The 25,946-nt window shown below is 47.4% G+C and overlaps 1 protein-coding gene across 4 annotated transcripts in view; it reads right to left on the minus strand.

Moving 5' to 3' along the window:
- Positions 1 to 913: 913 nt before the first annotated feature.
- LOC149358778 (uncharacterized) overlaps positions 914 to 25,946 on the minus strand; it is a 97,543-nt gene continuing 72,510 nt past the window's right edge. For 2 of the 4 annotated variants that reach the window (XM_089570962.1, XM_089570965.1), the window contains exons 5-7: positions 7,188 to 7,361; positions 4,867 to 5,170; positions 914 to 3,087 (exon numbers count right to left, since the gene is read on the minus strand). In XM_089570962.1, coding sequence (XP_089427088.1) covers positions 2,702 to 3,087; positions 4,867 to 5,170; positions 7,188 to 7,361 — 864 coding nt within the window. In that variant the 3' untranslated portion in view covers positions 914 to 2,701. The remainder of the gene's footprint in view (positions 3,088 to 4,866; positions 5,171 to 7,187; positions 7,362 to 25,946) is intronic. The other 2 variants (XM_089570963.1, XM_089570964.1) reach the window with 2 other exon arrangements.

Below are 25,946 nucleotides of genomic sequence, written 5' to 3' on the forward strand. Positions count from 1 at the left end.
GGATTCATATATGCGCACTTCTCACTGCAATATTTGTCCAGAAATACGACGCCTTTTATTTGCAACGTATGCATCCATCCTACCTTGGAAGTGCAGTTGATGAGTCCGGTATGAATTGGGGTGATGCGTTTGTGTGTCACTGTACAAAGTGAATTGCCACCGAGTTGCACATTCGAGTAGTCCACTAGGCGACGCCATCTAGTACATCTTTTAGTCATGCATGTCTGCAGCCTACAGATCGCCATTCTCATATATTCCTATCCACATTCTAAATCAACATTATTAGCAAATGTTGCTGCGCCTGTCATCGTTATAAAAAGAAAGGTAAATAAGCAGCAATACTAAGCCTTCTCAGATAGCTCGAGGCCTTTTCATAGCGCAATTTAACGTGTTTAAAAGTAAGACAATTCGCCGGTCAGTGAACTTTGACGATTCATGGTTTGCGCTACTCCTTTATAATCCCATGGGTGATACTGAACTGAACCAACACGTTTGTAATCCGTCGCCGGGATAAGCATGTTATCGGCACTGTGATCGCCTGCTGGCCGCCGTTTGAACTGCGAAGAGAGTTATAAATATAATTTACAAACACACGGAAGTATTTGTCTCGGGAACCTCGCTCTTTCAATACCATGACCATTCGTTACTTTTCACTGTCATTTGTGTCCGCCAAGTAACCTGCAAAACAGCGTTCATCTCCAGTGATCTTCGTCATGCACTTCACAGTACTTTATACGGTGGCATGTATTTGAAATAAAGCATGCATAAATTTGTTATGTATCTCTACTTTCTTTCTCGGTTCTGAAAATAATCTGATTCGTCAAAATCGGTATTTAAGCAACGGCTGAACTTGGAGTGAAGACACTGGATATCGATAGTGACGCAGGCAGTAAACGAAAACCACCCGATACAGTGTCGTTTGGTAGAAACGTGTTTTATATTGCTTTGAACATGGCATATACCCGACAAGTGCAAAAAAAAATGATTAGAAACAAAAACATTGAACACGCAACGTACGCGCCGGCATCTTTGATTGGTGCGCACGCCTCTCGCGCAGGTTTTCAGGCAGCGCAAAAGCGTTCGCACTTCACAACACTTCAAGAGGTCTGGCACACCACCACACACAACCACAACACCACTTATGCACAGAGTTCGGCGGAAGGTAAAATGCAACTAAAAAAATATATAATTGGCCCCGCTCACGTATCCAGACAAGATTATGAAAAATGTGCCCCGTATTTCTTATCTACACAAGATGTGACCTATGAGTGATAGGGAAGGAACAATACAGGCTGCCCCACGACAAAAAAAAAGGAAAAATAGGCTGAGCGGGAAACGGAACAGAACAAAAAGAACTAGATTTCAATCACAAATTCCCCATTCCTCAAAGTTATAGCCTGCTTCACCCTGTTTGTCTGGTAAGTGTGCATGAGGCCACCCTTTAAAGCAGTCCGGGTAGCGTACTACAGCGAAATCGGCGGTATTCGTTTGAGTAATTATCGTTAATACTTCCGACTAATTACGAAAAACTCCAAGAAATTCACAATCCGGGAAATCGCCTAAGATGTGGCTGGTGGTCAGCAGAACTTATATCTGAATTCGTCAGAACCAACTCGCACTCGCTTTACTGACAGCATGCCTAGTATTCTCAGATAACAATTAATCGTTAGTGCGCTCGAGCTGGAACCTTACTTTTTCAGAGTATTGCCACTTCGAGCGAGTATTTCGAAGTATGGAACAAAAAGAAGTCAAGCTCCCATAGCCAGGCCTTGCGAACTGCTTTAACATGATAACCCTGCAAGAAAAACAACCCAGTGCAAAGTGCGGAATATAATAAGTGCATTGTCTCTTTTTTTCCTTCCCACGGTATGGTTCACGTCTTGCAGACGCAGACACACGCTTTGGCTCCACTACTGAGCGATCAGTGCAATGGGCTGTAAGAACCACAGCGTTGCAACAGTTCCCGTCATGGCACAGACGATAGGGCATAGAGAAGGCTTACTCATATGCAATCGCAAGACAGCAATGCATAATTGTAGTTCATTGCATGATGCAGGTACTTGATCACTTCTCGAAGGAAGAAACTACGAAGGGATACTCCAGTAGCTTCAGGACTTGCCGAACTCCTTTAATTTTCAGCGCTTAGAGTCTACGGCCTTAGCACAAACAATAAACATGTTTCCGCATGCCATACGCAGCAAACAAGCTTCATGCTGGTCATTGTTTTTCCATGCACTAAAAGTGAAACAGCGTCCTACGTTCTGAAGAGTATCTTCTGGAATGTCTTCGCAGAGCAGCGTGTCATTAGAACTATGGAATCGAATAGCTGGTTCTCTTTCACTGTAGACACTTCATTTCTGCAGAGATGTTCGGAAACACGGGCTGGACGCCAGAAGATAAAGCCATCTAGGAAATGGCGTGCTGTAAAAACAGTCGTCTTGGTTTAAGCGTTGAACTTGAGGCGGGATATCTTCCGAAACCGTCAGGGCAGCCGATCTGTGAACTGGCGCCTACGCATCTTGGAAATGGTCCTTTGACGAGTGCTTCTGCTCCGTGGATAAATTCAGTAACGACACTTCACTTGCCTACATGACAGTTCTATGGCTCGCAGGATGTAACCAACAACAGCACGGGCTATTCCTTGGAGAATCTGCCGCAAAGATGGTTCGGCCTTCACAGAACGTAGCGAGCAGGCGGCACCTTAAGACGAGTGATGGTGTTGGATGATGGTAGAGGGGTTTCCTTGCTGAATCTTCCCCTGGTCGACTTGAACGAGCACGCTGGTCGGTTGCTGGTACACGTTGGCAGTCTGGATGTCTCCGGTCATCAGGAGCGGGCTGCTGGTGCCAGGCTGCACGTCCAGGGGACTCATGCGTAATCCGTGTAAGTGCTTGTTGAGAGCCGCTGACGTCGGGGCAATGGGCGACGACAGTGAGCGAGGGCTGTGCGATTCGGGGCCGGCTCCGCCGCCGCCCATCATCTCGACGTTCATGCCTCCGGGAGATCCGGGCATAGGCACTTCGTGCTTGATGACGGCCGTCGGAGCGTAAGCGGGCAGAACGCCGGAGGAACAGGCAAGGCCCTTGTCTGCGAACAGAGAAAATGAGAGCAAAAGAAAACAAATTTTGATTCAATCGTCACTTACTGAGCTCAAGAAAAAATTGTTCCGCTTGCAATGCCTAACAGTTATATCTCGCAATCTGCTCTATGTACCTTCTAGATTCATATAAAGCGTAAGAAAGGTGATATCTCAACCGTGTTTTCAGCAATTCCTTACAAACTTTGGAGGAAGATTAGTGTGGCTAAGATTTTCCAATTTGCTTTTAGATCAAACAGATGTTCTAAAAGGGTGCTTGAACATCGATGCACTGAGTGCCATTCTAGTTTATGACAAGAAACCCTGCAGTCAAGATCTAGAGAAGAGATAAGACGAGTACATTTATCAGTAGGACCAAATTAAACTTGGCTACCCTTCTTTCTGTTTCACCAAGCCAAACCAATGAAATGCTGCCTTTGTTACAAAACAAGATTGCATTAAGACCCTGGTGGTCTTGTAATTCCGCTTTGATGCAGTCGACAGTTGGGCGTCACCAGAATAGTCCTGGGCTATTTGACCATTGCTGCATGACGGCACGAAAAACAAGGCACTTGTAGTATGACTACAACGCAACTAAGACAATCTGTCCATGAACAAGATCAATTTCGCGAGCAACAAATATCGCACATAATTGAAATATAATGTTAACATTGATTGGTTGGCTTAATGACATGTTGAATCTGGAATAAACAGCGCGAACGAAGACGAGCACAAAAGACAAGAAAATGGACGACACAGCGCCAGCGCTGTGTCGTCCATTTTCTTGTCTTTTGTGCTCGTCTTCGTTCGCGCTGTTTATTCAAGATGCTTAACCAACTAGCCCGCCAAAACGTGTTAATGACATGATCTGATGGGAAAGGCCCCCTAGCGTTAAAAGTGCTGCATGGAGTGACTGAGCATGGTAGAGTGAGGGTTGGTTGCTGTAGGCCAAAAAAATCAGGCTAATCCCTCTTTCAAAGGAACTGGCTAAACACAAATATGAGGCACGTATTTTATGAAGCAGTGTGGTTTCTTGCCGGGGCACAAATACGTGCCCATATACAGGTACAAAGTGTTTACTGTAACTGACCCGCTAAAATCAAAGAAACTCCGCTGCTTTTCAGCAACGCTTAACACGCTGGCAATCAGCTTCCGCGTTAGCAACGAGCGTGCCACCGAGCACCACAGAGCAAACGCCTGCCAGACACGCAACGGGTCGGCCATCTTCTCCATAGCAAGCCACAGAAAGTTAGTTTGGCACAAAACATGTGTTCCACACGTTATGCATGCAGCAACGCATATTTGTGTTCACGTAAAAGATAATTTCAAACTGTCTAACATTTCTTCGATCATGACTTGTTAAAAAGAGCACCTCATCTCCTAATACGAAACAAATGTCCAACGTTTTCATTGTTGTTTAGTTTTGCGTGGCCATGGTGTCAGCATCGTCACCATCGAAGTAGTAAGGCCCCTTGTTCGAACCCATAACTCTTCCGAGTCATGCAGGCCGTGTATTGCGCCGCCGCAAAGTTTTCTTGACGCAAATGCACGGCACAGACTCCACTACAGTATAGGCAGCGAACGAATTCGAGTTGCAAAGAGAACATCAGCAAACACTAAGTGCCGCATATGAGTGTGTCAATGTTTAACCTGCTCAACTAAAGTAACAAATACAGTCAGCTATCAAAGAACTAAGCAGTCTGAAGCGAGCACACAGCAAGCACAAAATCGTGCGACTGATTACGTGCGTGAGATTGATTTCGATGTAAAAAGAGACAACGGCATAGTACCCGAATAAGTAAACGGATGAGCCCAACTGTGAGACGGTGCCGGCAGGTACTGGGATGACTCACCGGGACTTGCCCTGCGAACCTGCATGCCGTACGCGGCTATGTTGTGGTCAGTGGTGGCAATCATGGTGGGGTACATGGGCACCAGCCGCTTGCTGTCCATGGCTTCGTGGGCCGCGGCGGCTGCGGCGGCAGCACTCATCTTGCTCGAGCTCTTCGACGACTTGCCGTCGGCGTTAGCGCTCTTGGGCTTGCGTTTGCGCGTCTGGATGCCTTCCTTCTTCATCGCCAGCGGCCGATTGACCTGCGCAAACAGTAATTCGTCGTGGACGTTAACCCGGAACAATTCGGCTGCTTTTGTCCCACTCCGCAATCTATAATCATGGAATCGAGAACTGTGGCTCAGTCCCTCTACCATGAGACATGTATTGCGCATACTTTGAAGTCCGGATAACTAGGAATAGCATCTAGTCCTAATATACGCCATCTTGGTCCCGAGCTGCCAAAGCCAACACATTGTTATACCATCGGCTGTCACGTACAGTATTGATCAAAAGTTCCTAGGCCGCAGTATATGCTGAGTGTGTGTGGGGGGAGGGCTTTTCATAATAATCACCATTAGCCAGATTACGCCCACTGCAAAACAAGGCCACTCCTGTTTATCTTCCAATTAGTGACAAAGAGGGAAAGAAAGACAGGGTAGGTTAAGCAGAAGAGAAAACTATCCCGAAGTTAATTAGGCAGACGTCAGCGAAGGTGCAAGTGTTCTAACATTGCCCTCTACGTCAACTCTCATGGTGGGGACAGAAACAAAACAGCATTGTTTTGCGGGTTGATCAGGCGGTCCCCTTAGCGCGGCAATACTGCTGCAGTGCTCTGGCAGCCATTGATAAAGTATGCTGTGTCCTTTGACGTTGGACCTGTCATTAAGTCTTCGCATTTTAGCTCCTAGTTTTTCATAAGATCAACCACGAAAAGCAGCGTGTAAGCCTTGGTGGGTTGCTTTAAAATAAGAGAAAATGAACTATTGCTGAATTTTCCCCCCTTTGTCTCTAAACGTCCCCTAAACGTCCCAAAAACGTCCAGATATTGGGACGGTGAACAGAATTGCCTTGCCTTAGGAAATTTTGAGCTTCAGGGGCGCCGTAAGAGTCCTACCACAAGCCTTATTAGCAAACCGTATATTACCTGCAGTCTTTTGACCAAGACTGGACATATAGACTGGACCTTCTTTGTTCGTCAGTGCTTGCTCCTTCAATGTTTAAGCATCTCTTATCACGTCTTCATATATTTTCGCCTTGATATTGTTTTTTTCCCCTTAGTTGCCCGCGAGGAAACATCATCGAAGGTACGGAAATTCACTTAGAGGGGTTCTCGAATCGCCGAGCTGTTTAGGCGGGGTGCGTCGTCAAAGTAATTTCATTACTCCCCTACCCACCGAGGACCCTCGCGAAACGGCCAAGAGCTATGCAGCGCCGCCTCCCCTCCATCCGGCCGTGCATGCCGAATGTAGCCGGCCGGTGTGTCTCGCGTCTCCGACAGAGCGCGTCAGGACACGACCAGAGTCAATCGTCTGATTGCTGTCCCCGCGAGCGAGCAGCCACCATCGCCCACGCCCCTCTCTCAAAGCGAACGTGCCCTAGCCTTTGTGAGGCACCTCCATGAACAGGGGGCACTTTCCGTGTTCATGTCGCAACTCTTGCGTCAGAGAAAGAGACAGTGCGGAAGGAGAGAAGGCAAGTGTACAAGAAGAAAGTCCCTTGCTGCGCGAGTGACATCACATGTGGTATTACGCTGCTGCGACCTGCGTACATGTGCTGTGTTGGGCTGTTGCGGTTTGTTGTGTTCTCTTGCGTTGTGTTGGGCTCTGGGTTGCGTTGTGTCGTTAGTGGCCTGCACCCTGCGACTGCGGACTTTTTGTTAGATGCCTTCGGAGGAGAAGGGATCAAAAACATAACGTACAAATTAAACCCACGAAAAAGCAGGCTGGAGGGGCTTGCGTATTGATTTGCCTCCGGGACGAACGACGAAATTCTAGGCCGTAAAACGCTACGACGGGGGTTCAAATACGCGGATGTAGATCACTTGCATTCGTGCTGTAGTTAACAGAGCTCCACTGAAATTCAGATTAGTCTAAGGTGTTTTTTTCTCTTTCACACAGGATTATGGGATGTATTCGCTGTATTTAAAAGCTTTTCTATTTATTTTTTAGTTCCATGAACTTTTTTATGCTTATCTGAGAGGTCAGAGCATTATACTCAAGTGATGTCTTTAGGAAGTCCATGGCTCTAAGTACCCATGCAAGATTGCGAGCTGCTTACATTGTGAAGCTTGTAGTATAGACCGCATGCGTTGCACACGGGCTCGCCCTGGTTGTTGCGTCGCCATAGTGTCGTCGTCGACGTGGCGCAGTTGGAGCACTGCAACCCGACCCTCCGGTTGGGAGGCTGCTGTTGCTGTTGCTGCTGAGGCTGTTGTTGCTGCTGATGCTGCTGCTAAGAGAGAAAACAAGCGAATGTGCACCAGTAAATATTCATATCTCAGTAAATTAGTACACGTTGTTGAACCGAAGCAGTAAAGCGACCTTTGCAAGTGTGCGTTGTCATTCGAAACACAGCTTGCTAAGCTTTTCAAACCTTTCCAGAGCTTCCTCAAACCTTTTACATAAAACAAGGCGAACGTCAAGACCAACATTTACAAGAAAACAGTTGACAAGTTACTATAATGTCGGAAGATATGGTAATAACAACAGTGATAGGCAACAAACCTGATGCTCACCCTTGCTAATTGCGAAGTCTTTACATCACTCAATACTCGAAGAAGTCTTAACGGTGTTACAGGTACCGCAGGCTTAGTTACCGGTTACGCACTCTAAACACGAATTAGCCTATATGGGAGTGAGCTGTCCTTTATCACACTCCCTTTTAGAGGCAGGGTATGGCGGCCAAGTCCCGGATGATATTTCGATCACTAATTATGCGGAATGATTAATCTTGGCAACGGAGGTATGCATTCCAACCGCAAAGCATAGTAACTTGATGCAGTTAGCAATGGGAGGACGCTTTGAAACGCGGCACCAGAGGTCTTGAGTCTAGCAAAAAGAGGAGATTGAAACTTCTATCAAAATCGTCGTAGCTGCTCGAACTTTCATTGTTTTGAAAAGGGAATTTGTTTCCGTAGCCAACCGCAAGTATTCCGTATTTTAACATGGCAAATCTTCCCCTGTGCTGCCCCTTAAAAGAAGTGCACTTGAGGACACTAACTTCCTTTCTACTCTCATGTAGCTTAATTTGTGTTTAAAGTGCGGCTGGCAGACAGGGTCTTGGTTCTAAAAGATCCAGCTTTAATCACGCTATATTTTACAAGCTAGGGAAATCTAGCGGAATGCCCGTAAGTCTGTGACCCAAGCTCGAAATTCAGTACAATGAACTGCTGAACAAAGCTTTTAGTACAAAGAAACAGCGAACCAACGGCATGCAGGTGTTTCTCTGTGACCGATAAGACACTGCAGCGCCCACGTTCTTCAGAGTTCTACAACGCCCTAAGCACAGCTTCTGCCAATCCTCTTATCAGCAATTCTCCAGCTGCAACTTTCGCAAAGTGGTTGCTTACTAGGAGGAGGTGTCCTATTCTCACCCCTGGAAAATTAATTAGGCTCCCACGATTCTTTTGTTGGCGGCCTCCAGGCAGCTAATTGCGCGTGGAGCAGATAAGGACTGTAACAACACGGCCATCGCACTTTCTCTGCACTCGTTCGAGCGCGTAGGAGAAACATATCAAAGGACGTGCACTTGCGCCCTCTGTTGTTGAATCGCGCGTTAATGCTGCGCTCGAAAACGTCTATTTTGCTGGGAGTAAATGGCCTCACGCTCAGCATCAGTTGTGAGAAAACTGCTTGGGTAGGCAGACGTTCACTGCCTTACAGCGTGATATACAGCTTGCAAAAAGAAAAGTAAGCGTTAAGAAATGTGTCAGGCGCATGAAATGCGTCCATTGACTCCGATATTCCCATCCCATGGTGTACATCTGGTTCTGCCCTTGGAAACATCTATTTAGACAGTCTATAGACTGCCCATACTTTTTTAACAATGTCTATAGAATTTTCAGTGGCAAATCCCATAGACTAGTCTAGTGAACAGAAATCCTGTAGACACTCTATAGGCTATGAATAGAAAAAAGGAAACATCTTTAGGATGGCAACAGACTCCATAAAAAGTCTACAGAAAGCCTACAGACCATTTTTATAAGGAGTAGAAATGGCATATAAACAAAAAAAAAAGGCATTCACGCTGTCCCCACAATTCCATACATGGTCTGTATCAAACGTAGCTTATTACAGTGGGCTACGCATTATGACAACGGATTCACCCGCGCCGCTGGAAGCGATAAAAATCACCGACAAGGATCGACAGAATGCTTCCAATTAACGAACGCAAACCAGGACGACAAGCTCATAGCATTAAACGTAAATTGTTAAACGTAGTACCATTAAAACAAGCAACCAGAAAATCAACAGTCGCAGGTATATTTTCTGGAGAAGTTAGCGCAAAAAACAGACAAGGAACAGAAAGAAAGGACACATAAGACATTCACGAGCGCTCCTGAATGTCTTATATGTCTTTCTTTCTGTCCCTTGTCTGTTTTTTGCGCTAACTTCTCCAGAAACTGCATCACCAACTAGCCAGGCAGCTTGCTCTCCTGAATCGCAGTTATGTATATCACTTGTTACTACGGACTTGTTACGACGATTATCCCCCATAGAACTTCATATATACCGACTACCTGAAGAAATTTTCGCGAATTTTCATTAGTACAAACAGCTAATGAACTTCGGAATTCGCTACCTGCAAACGGAACCACCAGCATTAGTAGGAATAATTGTTTTATAAAGGCACTTCAGGCCACGTTTTTAAAATGAAGTCCCGATTAACGCAATGATTTTTCTTCTATAACGGTTTCGCCTTTGTTTCTGTAACGCGCACTATTACGTCAGTATTCTTCTTTGTATGGCCTGTATGTTTTGCGAAATTTAAATAATATCTATTTCGCGTATTTTGACGCCACGTAGCATTCTAATTCTTTATATGTCCTCTCCCTGTTCCTTGAAAGCGCTCTGTTAATTTCTCACTTTTCCTTGTCATAGCCTCAATAATACGAACTTATTTCACAGCACATTAATGAGTTCTGGGGCTCTACCACACAGCCAAGAGTTCTCTATATCACTCTAGGCTATCAGGACTTTACCTTGTCAATCAATTTTTCGCTGACTACTTACTTTTCTGCCTTTCCCTCTCCTTCCGCAATAGCCTCACCCGTACGCATTAACGGCCTCCGCGCTTCCTTTTTATTTCTTTTTCTTCCTCCACCATCGCCGTCCCCACTACGATCGTCAAGAGAGGAAGTCTCCATACACGCTTCCTCTCCGCATAGCTTCACGCGTCCGCGCCAGCGGGCCAGCAAGCAAGAGTGCACTAAAACGCTCCGGCATTTTTGGGTGTATACATCCAACAGGCCGGCGGGATCCCTAAATGAGAGCAGCATATCCGTTTCCAGAACAAGTCTCCGCGTGTGTAGCACACATGTCACCCTTCGCTAGCTGACACTCGACCGTGCCACATTAAAATTATGGCACGTCGAAGTGTATACGTAATGTGTGCGTGTACGCAGCTCTCTGCCCTCTCTCTTTACCTCTCTCTCTCATGCCTGGCAGGTATATACCTATACGAATGTGCCCGTCACATGCCTGAGCCTTATATACGAACGAAGCTCTCGCACGTAGCCGTGCGTTGCGCTTTTTGGGTTGCTTTCTTTGGCCCCTTCCTTCACGCGCCCGCAGCGCTTAGCAAGGGCGGGTGCGCGCGAAAATCTTGGGGCCCGGCGAGCAGCAGCGCATATGTCAGTCGTTTCCGGAGCGAGGGGAGAATGCCCCGTTCGGCGCGGTTCAACGCCACTTCGAGCGCGGCCGTGCGTGTGTGTGTGTGGTGTGTACGAGCGCCGTGAAACGCGTCGGCGTCTCCCATCCCGGAGTTAGCGAAGGGCGCGCGCGCGCAATATCTTGAAGATGTTGCCGGAAAGCGTATAATTCGTAATCGCCGTTTTTGCTGCTAATGCGGCGATGCGCGCTATACGGGCGCTTTAGAACGACTGCGAGCGAAAGGCAGGGGAGATAAGCATAGGGGTTGAGGTGCTGTAGAAAAAAAAAGTATTCAGTGCTATCAGTGTGTACACGAAAACGAGATACCCTCGAATCCATGGAAGGAATACACCGCTTATTTTCCTTTCCCTCAAAGCCCGCTCTTCTAAAGCCATTCACCCCTCTCCCATCGCCTTTTACCATTCTTGACGTTTAACCGTTCTGACACCAGTCTTTTTTTCTTTTTTGCGTATCACCTCCATCGAGTGTTCCGCGTCTTCCTCCCTTCCCTCGAATCCTCTTTTCTTTGCGTTTTCTTTATTGTCTGCGTCTTTACTAAAGTCCTAACACGTGTTTAACCTTGCGCACCCTTACTGCAATGGCATCTCCCCATTTCCGAGGCCTCAGTCACCTCTTCCTTTCTTTTGTGGCAACCGGTTTCTTCCCCTGCGCCTTTCCTGTTCTGCACCTCCCGAGCGCTCATACCACGTGGCCCCGAAGCGACGTCGTTATCTAGCCTTCATCAGTCTTCATTAGGCTGTTTACATCAAAGTGCGTTGCCCCGTTCGCGTCTCATGTCATGGCCGGACTCGCGCGGCGGTAACGCGCGACTGTCCGTGTACGGGTGTTTCCAATTTTCCGAAGCGCCGTCGCTTGCTTAGAGTGGCATAGGAATGACCGTTCCCTTTGACTGCAGGCGACGTGCCGCCCGTCGGCGCTGTGTACGGATACGGCGTAGGGAGCAAGGGCCCCGGATGGGATGATGAGGCTGGCCTTGGAACAACGTTTTTCCTACTTTTCTCGCTTCTCGCCCAAGGCCACCAGCTGCAGTGTGAGGTCGTTTTTTATCATTTTTCTTCGCCAAATTCCTTCCTTTTGCCGCGCCTCGTGCGAAAAAAAAAAAGTCAGTTTATTCAGTTCTAAGTGCTGGAGTTAAAGCGGTTATGAGCAGAGCGAGTTGCTACTCGGTGAAATCCATGCGGAGATTTTGTTCGACGGGATTTTGGCTCTCCGCACAAATGCCGCACTGCACTCCAGATGAGGAAACTGTCCAACGCGTACAACCCTTTCTATCCTTGGTATCATCGATTCGGCTTATTGAATATTTTTAGTCCACAGTGATCACGCGGTAAGCTCATGTCAACAATACAGTGGAGGCACGTCTCTTCCCCTGAGACATTCTGGAGCGGCGTTTTATAAATAGTTTGCTTAGCGTAGTCGCGTGATATTCTTTACTATGTAGCCTTTGATGCTATACAAGATGCTCGTAAGAGGCTGCGCAGAAGAGGAGGAGTTGAATAAGGTATTCGCGGTCATCCGAATCTTATCATCGGGGAGGCTTCGCAGTGACCGGTTAGGGTGTTTTAGCATACCGTAGTCACGTGATAAAGCTGCGCCCTAGATGTTTCAGCACGGAATCCATAAAAACGGTTGCGTGAAAGAAAGAGGTAGTGAGTGGGATTCGCGTACGGTACAGACTGTTTTGTGGCGTTCAACAAGATTTATTGGGAAATTCAGCCCACTACTGCGACTTGCCTATGAATTGCCATGAAATGTCTTCCGAGTATTCGGAGCACGTACGTTCATAGTAGAGTTCGTCATCAAACGACATGTATATTTGTGTTCTGTTTGATGAACTTCCCTATATATGTGCATACAAGCATGAGTGCGGAATAGTACAGACTGTGAAGTGCTATTTGACATAATAATAAAATTACTATTTACAAAGTGATGCAAAAAAGCTAGTGGAACACCTTTCACTTTTCCGCGCAATTACTCAAGTTACAAGCCTAGAAATTACGGACAAATTAATTTAGTCTGCACGGCTACCAACACACGCCATATAGCAAAGCTATCAAACCAATTTGGAATGTTCTTTATAACTTACTCATTTTGGCTTCAGTAGAGCTCAAGCCTAACTTCTAGCGCATTATTTTCTATGAAAGGAAGTGCGCTACAGAGTACAGCTTGCTCCGTTTTTACTCCCATACAGGCGCATTCATGTGAACAGTCAAGCAATCGCAGATAAAGTGAACTACTCTTTCGGGTTGGGCGAGTTGATGACTCATTACTAAACTTGGCACCAGCGTCAGCAAAAGACAAACGCACAGAATAGGCACACGGGACCAGCGATTGTATTCCACCACTGAACCATTTTTTTTTCGTTTTTTTTATTTTTTATTTTATTCTTTCTTTATTTTTTTATTTTTAAATAAACCACTACCACCACCAGCGATTGTCTCGTGTGCAAGAGTTTCGTTTCGTCCCGACTGCTTACGTAACGGTGCGCATAAAACACTTGATCTCTAATTACGGTGTGCTAAAACTCCCTATACGCCATCTCTGCTCTCTGACTCCCGCCCGTTTTTAAATGAAGTCGCACGAGCGACCAGTGCATGCGTTGAGTTCACGAAGTCTGCGCTGGAGCAGCTGGCAAATCGATCAAGTGCTCTGTGGGGACAACCGTAGTGGTGATCGATATTCCGGGTGGTTCGGATGAGGCTCTCAAAGCCGGTGCTGAGCGTCGGCAGGTGTTCGTGAATCTCCCCTGCCCTTCGGTCTGGAGGAAACCGAGCTCATGGCATGCGGCGAGTAGGCGTTTTAATCCGGAAATCTAAGTCGCCGTGTTTATACGTTTTTCTGGAAAAGCGGGGGTGAAGGAGATAACATCTCGTATAATTTCTCAACCGGAGGTAACCCCGCGGCGCAGGATACAGGGATAGGTAATCAGTCAGCCTGCTAATTGGTGGTTCATTAGGTCTGCGTCGATTCTACTACTTCATCTGCGCAACTGTGCGGAATGACTCCCTTTGTTTCAGCAATATGGCGAACCCTTGTGCAGTCGTGAACGCACGTAACGCCATGGTGCGAGTGTGTGTCCATCTTTACATGCGTACCGTGGTGAAGACAACAGTCTTCTGAACATGCTGGGGCACATCAGATAAGTGCGTACGCTCTTACTCTTTTCATTTCAAACTGCGCTCGTGTGCAAACCTGCGTCGAGAACATCGAAGGTCATGCATTCTGGTTACCGCGCTTTGCTCGTTAACACCTTAGAAGCCGTTCAGAACCGCGCAGCTGGTTACATCGCATCAAATTATGATAGAAATCACAGTATATCCAGAATCAAGTCAAACCGTAACCTTCCTACTTGAGCACCGCCGAAAGATCGCATGGCTATGCCTCTTTCATGAATTATATTTAAAGTTTCCTGCCTCCGTGAGACGCTATTTTCAGCCCTCATCAGGCTATCACGTCGCCTCTTAATTCCTTGAGCATTCAGCGTTTACATGAGTCAACAATAGTGTTCAATAAATCTTTTTTACCAACTGCAATAGAAAACTGGAACCAGCTAGCGGGCAACAGTGTCAACCAGCGCGACACTACTAAATTTAAACTCGGCTCGGCTGCTGACCCGAAAGACGCGGGTTCAATCCCGGCTGCGGCGGCTGAATTTCGATGAAGGCGAAATTCTAGAGGCCCGTGTGCTGTGCGATGTCAGTGCACGTCAAAGAACTCCAGGTGGTCGAAATTTCCGGAGCCCTTCACTACGGCGTCTCTCATAGCCTCAGTCAATTTGGGACGTTAAACCCCAATAAACCAAACCAAATTTAAACAAGCTTTCATCGATCTTAGCCGCGAGTAAATACTATTGAATATCTGTCGCGAACCTAGTGCTGTGCCCCGTAAAATTTTCTTTTTATTATTGTCCCTGCTTTCTGTAGCCTATCTGCGACTCTGCATTGACTACCGCTGTATTATATCATGCGCATTGTATTTATTATATCGCATCCAAATATATTGTACTACATTTGATTAGCATTGTATGCATTGTATTTATTTTGTTCGAGACACCCTCCCCCTTATGTAATGCACTAATAGGGGCCTTCAAAGGTAAAATAAATTATGATAATGGTGATAATATTACCATTACTCTCCGCGCCTCGTAAACGGGTTAGGGAAGCGTGGTGTCCCACCTGACAACGGCGTTATTTGTCCATGATTTCATCAAGTAAAGATGCTGCAGTGGTAAAAATAAGAGCGCCAGGAAGCACCTCGATGCACTCGCAACGTTCAGTTTCCTTTCGTCGCTCTTTCTAAAGTTGATGTAGGCAGATACTTCGATCCATAATATGCGATATACGCTCTGTCTCACATAATATGAGCCGAAGGACCAATCAAGTTCAACTCAGTTAAGTTACGTAGTATATCCGCTACAGCTACATCTTATTGTAGCCAAGCTCTAGCTCCGTCATAGTGAACAGCACATTGTTTGGAGCTTCTCGAGTTCCACATTTGGTGGCGCCACCGTTACTCGCCACGCGCAACACTTAACCCATTTATCCAACTTTCCGCTGCTCATATAAAACGACCCCAGAATTTCTCGGCTTCCGGACTTCACCAGTCGCGAGCGTAAATCCCATGAATCACTTCCCTCCTGTCCCAACAGGGCGTGAATTCCACATTCTGGTACCGAAGAACGGACTACTAGGTTTGTCAACATTTCGCGTCTCTTACTAGGTGGGGTCCTTTCTTAGAATTGTCCCCTTTAAAAGCCGTGCAGTAGGCTGTGGTCGTTCGTACAGGTTGTAAACTTTGCATTGTTTACAGCTCGGTTGAGGGCGCGTGAGTTTTGGATTCTGCCGCACGTGCTCATTACGGAGCTTCTATGAAAATCGACAACTGAAACACTGCTGCCAATTCCTATGAAAGGACTGGGTAAAGCTGGCGAACGAATTCTCCTCAGGCTCTTTAGAAACACCCTGCTGTTCCCGGCGGTTCTCAAGCACTTTAATCCTTCTTTTGACGGCCGCTGCTCATTCTGTGGGGAGGTGGCCGACACCTTCCACATGGTTTGGGCATGCAGAAAAAATCCTTCTCTCCCCCCAATCACCCCTTCCCCTACCCGAGAGGACTGGGAGGCGGCCATGCTCAGCTGCCAGGAACTATCGGCCCAACAGGCCCTGGTTCGGCGGACTTGTGTAGCGGTCTCGACCAACGGGATCCCGGAATGAGGGACTCCGCCTAGTATTGTAAGGGGTGAGACCCATTAGGGGCCTCTCCCCGAGCACCTCTCTGTACATTACTAAATAAATGCTTTTCTCCTCCTCCTCCTCCTCCAGGGCCTAGGGAAATACGGCCTCTCCCAGGAGAGTTGAATTTGAGATGGTCTATAAACGCCCTTATAGCGCCACGTGGCAGAAGGCGAATTCAAGCCCCAGTGCCTCCAGAATATCAGCAGAGTGCGCTCTACCACTACACTCTGAACAGAAAGGAGTGAAAAGGGAGTAAAGGGCAGCTTTAACTCCCATAGAGGCGTATTTGTGTTTAGAGCGTAGGACAGTCATGCCCTGCGCTCTTTTTAAAGAAGTACGTTAGAAACACAGTTTCATGAGTTGCATGCGTTGGGCGACTCAGTGATAAGGATTCTGCTATGAGATGAGCGACTTTCAGGATAGTGGAGCCAAGCAACCGGTTCCATATGAACAAAAAAAAAAAAAACACGCATGCAGCGACATTCCCGCGACTCAGTAACAGTGCCACTCATCCCGCTTCATGAAAGCCCGAACCACGCCGACTCTAACGCCCACTTCTACAAGCCACGACCGAATGCGTGTTTGAGATCGCACCTAAGAAAAAAAAATCTGACTGCAGGAGCTTAAAAACGCGTACCAGCCTAAAATTTATTGTAAAAAAAGTGAAAGGTTAAAAATAACAAAACCTTCTTAAACCTGCCGTGCCCGGCAGCACTTTTTCGCGCTTTCCTCTCCTGACTCTCTCTCTATCTTTTTTTTTTATTTGTATGAGCAACTGCAAGACGCGCGGCTGTCGCGAGCGGTGCCCGGACGGCGCATGGCGGGTGGCAACCGAGGCGATTACCCAAGAGAGCAAATTAAATAACATTCCATAAATAACGAGCGGTCCGAGAAAGGGGGGAGCCGATCAAAACAAGGGGTCGAACTCTCTTCTCATCCTGTCCAACTCTGCTTCTCTTCGTCGCCGGCTTTGATTCCGTGTAGGACATCTCACTTTCTGTTTTCTACGACTTCCCACCGGGGGTCCCTCGGTTGCATGTCTCGGAGTGCTGCATCTGCCTCGACTGGAAAAAAAAAAAAGCTCTTTACTTGCCTCCAGCCGCGCGCATCATGCCATCCGCTGTCCGCAGCATGTGACAGCAACCTGCCTGATCCCCTTCGGTGCAGCGAGACGCTCGGAGGCTACTCAGATCAAAAGCCGAACGGAGAGAGTCTGCATCGTACGTACACACGATGTCCAGATGCACGAGAGAGGAGGGGCAGATGCGAGGGTGAGGGGGTGTACGTATAACGTACATGTACCACGCTGCATGGTGCTCGACGCTGTCGTTAAAAGGGACAGCGCGCGCGGCAAGACGAAAGAAGGGGGGACATGGGCGGCGCGGGATTTCACAAATCCGGATGAGCCGGCACAGATTTACGGTCTGCTCCCAGCGGCTGCTCCACCAGAGCGGACCGTCGGTGACATTTACGGGCGGCCGTGAGTTGACTACCAATGCTCGGACGGTCTGCCTGGACGCTCGACCGCGGCTCGGCTTGGCCCGGCTTGAGTTGGCTTCGTTCGTGTCCCCTCGATGAGAGAGTAAAAAGGGCGTTTGTGTAAAGCCCTGCGTCGCAGAATGGGTGTAAAGCACGTGTATGTGTGCGTATGTGCGCGCGTGTTTCAGCGCGTGACGGGCGGGGTTAGTGTGATAGCGTCGATTTCGTCATCGGCCTCCTTGCGTTCCCGGTGGGTGTATGGCAATGATTAGGACACCATAGAGGGCCTCACAAATGTTCCAGCAAGCCATTCAGATTGCAACGAAACACGGTGAGCACCGGAAAACCTTGACGCACGCAAAAAAAAGTGTTGGTTTGATTTTTGTTCGGTTTAGTTCCAACAATTTGCTAAGAACAAACGAACAGTGCAGAAAATTTAGGAAAATCGCGGGTGCAACGACAACCACGATCATCTGCATTCTGCGGTTTTTAAATGTTATACAGTTGAATCTCGTTATAACGAAGTTGAAGAGGCCCGACGATTGCTTCGTTATAGCCGTAGCTCCGTTACAGCCCGTGACGGCCGAGCTTCCACGGAAATCGTAATATCCTTCGTATCGATTATTTCTTTATAAACTGGACTGCAGCGGTGGCCTAGTCGTTTGAGCATCCGCCTCGCATGTGGGAGTTGCGGGTTTCGATCCCCAGTGCCACCAGGTACTCACTGGTGATAAAATGGGTGCAATCTTTCCCCTGCCTGGTGCTCGCCTTCTTTAGGGTGAAATGCTTGCGAAATGGCTCTCTGACCCCACCGAAAATACCTTTTGCCATGGCGCTCTTTCGCCACAGATGCCTTTGCGCTATAAAAATTCATCATCATCATCATCATTTCGTTATGAACCGTTTCGTTATGCGCCATCCGCTCACCTAAATTCTTCATCTCAATCTGCGTCGAAAGTTGCACGCAACAGACGCTATCTGTGCACAAATATATTCGTAATTGCGAACCCGTGCGAATATGATACTGCTACAAAGACATCAAGGAAGTCAGATACGTATAATGTCGCCTCCGTGTGGTGCTACACAGGCAATACGAACTATTTCTTCATCAGAGCGACGGAATATACGTCCGCGCTAAGCGCACTATATGAGCGCCAAGACCGCTCTAAGATCTCTACCTGGCTTCTGTCCAAGACATCTTGCAAAGTGGTATTCTTTCCTCCTCGCCAGACTAGACGCACGGCAAGCTAGCAAGCCTTGTCGGCAAGATTAAAGAACCTCGGAGGCGTCGTTTATTTCACAACCACTACTATCGGGCTGTCTCTCAATACATACCGTCATTCGCACCGTCGGGCGCTCTAAATCCCAATTAGGTTCTTATCGAACCGATAGCGCTTCTCGAAGTGATGCTGTTCTCAAACAGCGTACGTCTCTTCCAAGCGTACAGCAGTAGCCACGGGTTATGGTCGATCTGATCTGCAATTACGAAGGCGGCCCAACTCCAATAATATAATGCAGCAATGCAAGGAGTGTATATCGTAAAGTTTTTACTGGCCTTTAAGGAAAGTTATCACTTCCTCTCTCAACTGTTTCGAACCCTGTCGGTGTCTCCTCACGCATGCACAAAACATTACCTTTCCTTATTCATCTAGTTTAAAAGAGATCATAAAAAAAGGCTTTTTATTGGGTTTTCACAATTAAACATGCGGCCCTGATATGGGCAGTTAATAATTGTTCATGCAGGCATCTAGGAAAAACTGGACCAATATTCTTCAGTTTATCCTTGATGGCTGGCGCAATGAACTATGACCGAAGTGTCTACACAAAGCATGCAAACATATCAAGACTTTTCATTCGTGTGGCAAGTAGCGACCTCTAATGGCCGGGCGCGGTGTCCAGCTTTCGGGCCTGGCCTAACCGACAGAGTGGTGGGCCAGGCCAACTTAAGCACTTCTCTCAAGGCTGCCTGCTTCATTGTTCCTGCTTGGCGACATGCACAGCGACGCATCCTCCGTGAGAAAAAGAAAGTAAACACAAACGAAGCGGGGAGGCCAAAGGGGCACATATTTCCTGCGTCCGAATCCAATTAGCCGCGCGCTTTCGACATTCAAGGGCGAGTCACCTCAAAAACGAGCTGCTGTTGCCACACCGTTCAGAGACAAAAAAGACTAAAGGGCAAAACATTTGGAGTCTTCGCCCAACCAGAAACAGACGGGCAGACGCAGTTACGAAATACGCAACAATAGGCCAACCTTTGTCAACTGCGAGCATCTACGTAAGCGCTAGAAATCGGAGAATGGGCGCTTCGAGAAGCTGGGGGGAACGGCGAGGGCTGATTGTAAGTCAAGGTGTTTGTATCTTCTATTGTTAGCACCACTTGCCTTGGAGACATGCTCATCTTACGCTGCTGTTAAGCACCATTCGTATTGAGTAATCAAGATGGACTCACACACATACTGTGAAACTAAAAGCTCCGCTGTTCGCAATAGCATCACCGTTACGGCTTGGAAGCATCTAAAAGCTACACTGCTCGCAATAGCATCACCGTTGCGGCTTGGGAGCATCTCCACAAGAAACCGAAGTATAAAGAAAAAGCTAAAGGAATTTGGAGGAAGTCACTACACGAAAGGAGGGAAGGAATAGAATGATAAAGAGCGAAGTTTCACTTGCGCACCACCGGTAGCCCTGACGCGCCAAATTACGCAAAATCTTGGCAGAAGCGACGTCTCCGAAAAAAGCAGATATGAAGACGTAATCAACCTCCTCCTACTAAGCGTGTGAAAATCTGATGGTGACTTATAGCTAGAGGCTCCACAAGGCCTATTTCACTCTCTGCCTCTGTTTTTGTAGTTGCTTCAAATGTTCAAAATTTACGAGACGCAAACTCGCTCCCGTTTGGTTTCTTTACTAGGAAGAGCCCCATTCTTCAAAATTTCTCTGTCAGAAGGCAAATCTATGGCAAACGCAGTTAATTATCAGGCGTCGTGATCTTAAATTAGCGTAGGAAACAAGATAGCCTTAAACAGAAGGGACATAGGCTTTCTTCCAGGTTAATATGAAGACATTTGTAGCGCCTCTACTTGAAACGTTACTGCTAGCACCGAAGGTATACGAAACCAACATAGAAATTATCCTTCTCGGAATGCTTGAGAGAGGAATTTGTTCACCTTGGCCGCAGTCTTCCATTATTCATTCCTGCTTGTCCACATCAAATACAACTCGTCCTCTGACAAAGCGAAGCCTCTTTCTTTCGCGCCGGCGAAACAGTCAAAAAGAGCCACAAAGATGGCTTCTCAGATTACGCTCAGAATATGCAAAACAGAGAGCAGTGCCCGTGGGTGAACCGGGTTAAACACCTCAACCAGCCGCGCGCGGTTTCTTATTGTTCTTCAACGCGACACGTACTCGCGCGTGAACGGAATACCCTTGTTTACGACAGTGGGGACCAAAGGAAAAACACGCCCGTCACCAAAAGAACAGTGGGTAGACGAGATTACTGAACCACCGCTTGTTTAGCAAACCACTCTATCTATCCGGGTTAGACAATAAAAATTAAAATCTCCAGCAGCGTTCCACGGCGCAGGGTTACTTCCCATGCCGCTGTCTACCTCTTCTCTATTCCGCTAACGCTTACACAGTTCGCGTCGGATCAGGCACAAAGTAATAGTTGATGCGTTCCGCGCGCTGGTCAATTTGGGAGGTGCCTCCTTTTAATAGCGCAGGTTTCTGCGCCGGCTCTTTCCTGAAAATCCGGCCCGCGGCCTCCCTTCCCAGCTCCAGAGTGTATATAAATAACTCCGCACGCGTGATCTCTGCGAATCACTTCGGGTTGTGCTATCGCCTCTATCGCTCGCCCCGCGCACGTGACGCGTATTGTACGTCGCACGGGTCCTGAGACTGTCGCGAAAAGCTGGATGCGTGGTAGTATATCGCTGCGAGGAGTGGAAGTGCAGCCGTAACGAGGGAGCTCGTTCACTGCACCGGTGCTTGACAAACTGTACTGAAAGCGCCTGTGCATTTTATTGACTGAGGCCGGCCCGCAGAGCCTTGATGTTTTGAGCCGGAGGTATTGCACTGAGTCCAGTTGAACTGTATACGCTCAGTGCTGACAAAAAGCTTTCGTTCGTCAAACTGTCGTTGGAAAGAGAGCCAAAATGGCGAAGCGCCATAACGTTGTTTATAAGTTTGTCCTGCGCAGTGCACTCAACTTGTACGTTGATGACGACAGCGATGACGTCTATGATGCCTCGACTATAATGGTGGCGACGATGTGGTACGCGTATTTTGTCAGTAACCCGTTTGCTAACGAATGCTGGTTTTACAGTTTACAGTCCAAGTAAAATAAATACCGGAGCTGATAAGGCTTCATGCCTCATTTTTAATCGCCAAAAGCGTAGCTTTAGCTCAATAGTTTTCGTTACAAAAAGACTCATGCTGACCCACGCATTGCAGTTCTTATTTTTAGGTGCAGCATCCAGTAGATATCATATCAGTCACAAGCATTCCATGTGGATTTTATAGCATAATTTGGCATAGGGAAGCGCAGACAAAGGGGGATACATTGAAGGCAGAAAGCGCAGTCGTGGCTTTCAACCATAACGAAAGACTCCGTTTTACTTCGCAAGCGTTTGCGATCAGCCATCTCAAAATTCTGGTGGATGTGAAAGTCGCATTTGATGGCGCCAATACACTAAAGCAGCAGGTGTACCAGCTATATGTTTTCCGTTACGAGCAACATTTATGGGCGCCACACTGAACTCCGATTCTTTTCACCTCTTTCTTCGCAGTTATTGATTTCCCTTCCTTTTCTCAGTCTGTGTCCCTCTTTCGTGGGGGAATCATGTGATTTGGACGTTGTCTGTATCCGGAATGTTTGACGGATAACATTACAGAGAGCCCGCCTATCATATGTCATGTCGTGCGCTTTTGAAACACTCGTCTTTGTCCAAGTCTCTTCGAGGGTGGGAACAAGAGCACGGTCGGTCCGTAAACCGCCGGCGCTCACACTACATCGTCAGACACAAAATCCTTGGGGCCAAAGTGAGTTGCAACTTTATATGCAGTGCGGACAAGGAGCTGAACGCATCAAGAGGTATGCGAATGGACTGTTTTCCGGCTTTGCTGCAGCCGTCCGCGTATTCATTTTTACTCCGATGGCGGCTGCGTCCCCGGCCTTAGCTGTTAGTGTTCCCGAGAAATAAAAAAAGCGAAAAAAAAAACGTCACGAGAAAGGCGCAACTGTCTGTCGACGACGCAAGCCTCAGTACGTGCACGAAAACGCGCTGGGCGTACCAACTATAAAGTTAGTCCCGCCAAAAACGGTGCAGCATTTGTGGACGCTACAGAACCGCGGAGGTGAAACTACGAGCGCGATGCGGTGGCTTAGAAATGTGATGTGTAGTTGCACGGTTTCAGTGCTTCTAGTGAGAGTCGCTGGTGTATGCATATAATCCGTCTCACAACGCCTTGAGAGTGCAGCGGAAGCTACTCGAGCGCTAGGCGACGCCTTCCAGTTCAGCCGCGTGGCTTTGCTCGCGAGGGCAGAAAAACAGTGAGTAATGCTTAAAGCTTGCTTGAGTTGATGTTGGTGGAGGTCATAGTGACGCTTGTGGAAGCCGTCGCGTGGCGCTCGTGTAGCTTCCACTGTACTGCAGGCAAGCTGTGAGACGGAGTACAAGGGCGAAGGAACCACTATGGCGTTGAAAGGACAAGAAATTATTTCCTCTCTCGTTGAAAGCAGTCTTCATGCGGCCTCCAGTCGCTGGCGCACGTTTCGGCACGGCGAGATCGGCCTCCAGAGGTAAGCGCCGGCAATGCGGGGTGAAAGCTTCCTGGTTCCATCAGGAAATGGAGTCTTAGAGATGGGGATCAGACAGTTCGGGGTCTCTTTTAACCAGACTCAGTGTCTTGGCGCGTCTAGGCGCGCAACGCACAGACCCGGCCGATACAAATGTGGGTGCCACGCTGTACATAGTCGAGTGCCGTGACAAAATAAACTATTAGCAAATGTGATGGCAGCCTGTCCAATTAGTTCCTTAACGTCGACGGGAATCTGCATATCTCGCTCCTGGGGCGAAAATTAAATACCGAAGATCACGTCACTTCGCATATATAAAAGATAATACGTGAGTTAGCGCCTTTTATTTAAAACAGCAATCCACTCCGTGGCTCTTTGCATGGTTGGCTAATTAGTTATTGTTAACTAGCCAGCCATAAAAAGACGTCTTTGTAATGTACGCGTGCGCTCTGAAGATGCAATTAGCCAAATGTATTCCGCTACTGGCGTAAACTGAAAACGTTGCACTCAATGTTGTTTGAGCTAATCCTTGGGACATGGATCCTTTGCGACATGGAATACGATGGCGATGGGCCTAAGTCTCTGATATTTGAGAAAAGAGGACCAGGATACCAAAAGAGTCATAATGGTATTCAAGATTTTCTTCGCGTATCGAGCTCTCATGCTGTGTTGACATACGGAGTATGCAAATTGCAGCCATCGTATAGTTAGGAGGATAACTAATGCATTCGTAGAACCCATACTCTAAGACCAGGTCCTTAATGCAAAGTGACTTTATTTTTATTTTACGAGTTGTGTTTCGCAAGGACAGCATTCAAAATGTCGCAACAAGAAATGTATGCGGTTCGTTTCCTTTCTAGCGCTTTTTTATGCCTTGCTTAGAGTGTGCTTCCCGTATTGTAAAGTTCTCAAACTGGCCGTAAAAGCTGGCAGGCGCAGCAGAGCAGGCGATGCGCGTGGAAGGACCGCCGAGCACAATCGACCCCCTCATCGGGAATAAAAGAAAGGACATCGTTCACTCGAGCACCGAAAACACGTCCTTTTCAAAATGTCCCACGCGACGGTTATCCAGCCATCGGGAGGGCCCCTGCAACATCTGTGGTCGTGGCGGCGTCGTTTAGTCCTTTATAGTGACCCGAACATCAAGCGGGTCCGAGAGCCTGATCGGGCAAGATAGACACGAAATTCCAGGTTCTCTGGCCCCCAAGCCGTGCCCCATCGGAACCCTAAATGTGGATAGAGGGAGGTGTGTCCTCACCCCGCGCTTCACGCTGCCGACTGTCCCGGCTGTCCACGCTCTCTTCATTGGAGGGTAGTCACGCGCCATACTCCGCTCAGTGTCTTCGTGTGCGGTGGGATGCAAGGGGTGTCAGGCCGAATGAAAACGATGTTACTATGGGTTTCAGGACATATATATTTTTCGAACTTCTAAAAATTGGACAACAGAAAGTCGTTAGAGACTCAGTAGACAATCTCGCAAGGACAGGACTGTGCCCCATTTCCGTGGGCTTTGCTTGTGCTTTAGCGATCTTACTACAAACGACGCCTTCGACGGCTTGCCATAAGCAGATCTAGAAGATGATACACGCAAGGGTATAAAAGGCTAGGTGCGATGAATGCATAGCACAGTGACTTCGGGTTCCTCTTGTACTGGTTTGCAGACCGACATGTCCAGATTGCTGTCGAGATTATTAGCAGGTTAGCGCTCTGTTTCTTGTTGTGCAGAGCACGGCGTCATAATTGTGCTTCGTAACTGTCCAGCAGGTTATAGCTAAATATTGGACTTTTCTGGTTAAAACGAAAAACAAAACGATAAAAGTACGCCGAATTAAATTTTCAAGATTCAGTCTTAGCTTAAAAAATGCCAGTATTCTTTAAATTTTCGCAGCAGCAGCTAGCTGATCACCTAGTAGTAGTTGCACACATTCAAATGAGACAGTTAACTATAAGCGCGGAAGCCAAGGGCATGGTGAGCTAACCGTTCGATTAAGTAGCGCAGTTGTGCGTTTTGAGGCATCGCTCCGCTATCCGACATGCCTCTGCAGACTGGGAGGCTCCATATCAGCCCCAAACGTCGTTCACTCTCGTCAGCCGCTTAGGGCAGTTACTTGGTTAAACAGATTCCTCCATTGCATGCAAGGACGCTGGAAACCATGCACAAGTTTCACGAAAAGGCGTCATATGTTAGTGAGACGGTTAAGAGCTAATTAAACACTGGCTTCAACACGCAGACAACGTGATGCCCCACCCTCATGCTCAGTTAACGACCCAGCGATAACATGGCAATCCAGCTTTCAAAATCGACTTATACTTGCGCTTCTTTTCAACTTTCTTTAATTTAACTTCCGTTACTTTTTTTGTTATAGGCGATAACATTTCCTTCTGCAAGCACAACTATAAGTGCATTACCAGTAATTATTGATCATTTCGCATGAAGTACAAGCAAATCGAATGATGAGGCTAACGAGAAAACAGATATATCTTTTATTTTGATAGCACAGGAATACCACATTATATCACGGAAAAAAAGCCGTCATTTTCATCGTAGGAAATAGTTTTCACTGAAAGACACCGTAAACTGCATTCTGAAATAAACACCGAGAAAAGTACACCAGAATTTGTAAAAATATAAAGC

This window comes from Amblyomma mixtum, chromosome 2 (assembly GCF_055824585.1).
Source record: "Amblyomma mixtum isolate Tamu chromosome 2, ASM5582458v1, whole genome shotgun sequence".
NCBI lineage: Eukaryota > Metazoa > Arthropoda > Arachnida > Ixodida > Ixodidae > Amblyomma > Amblyomma mixtum.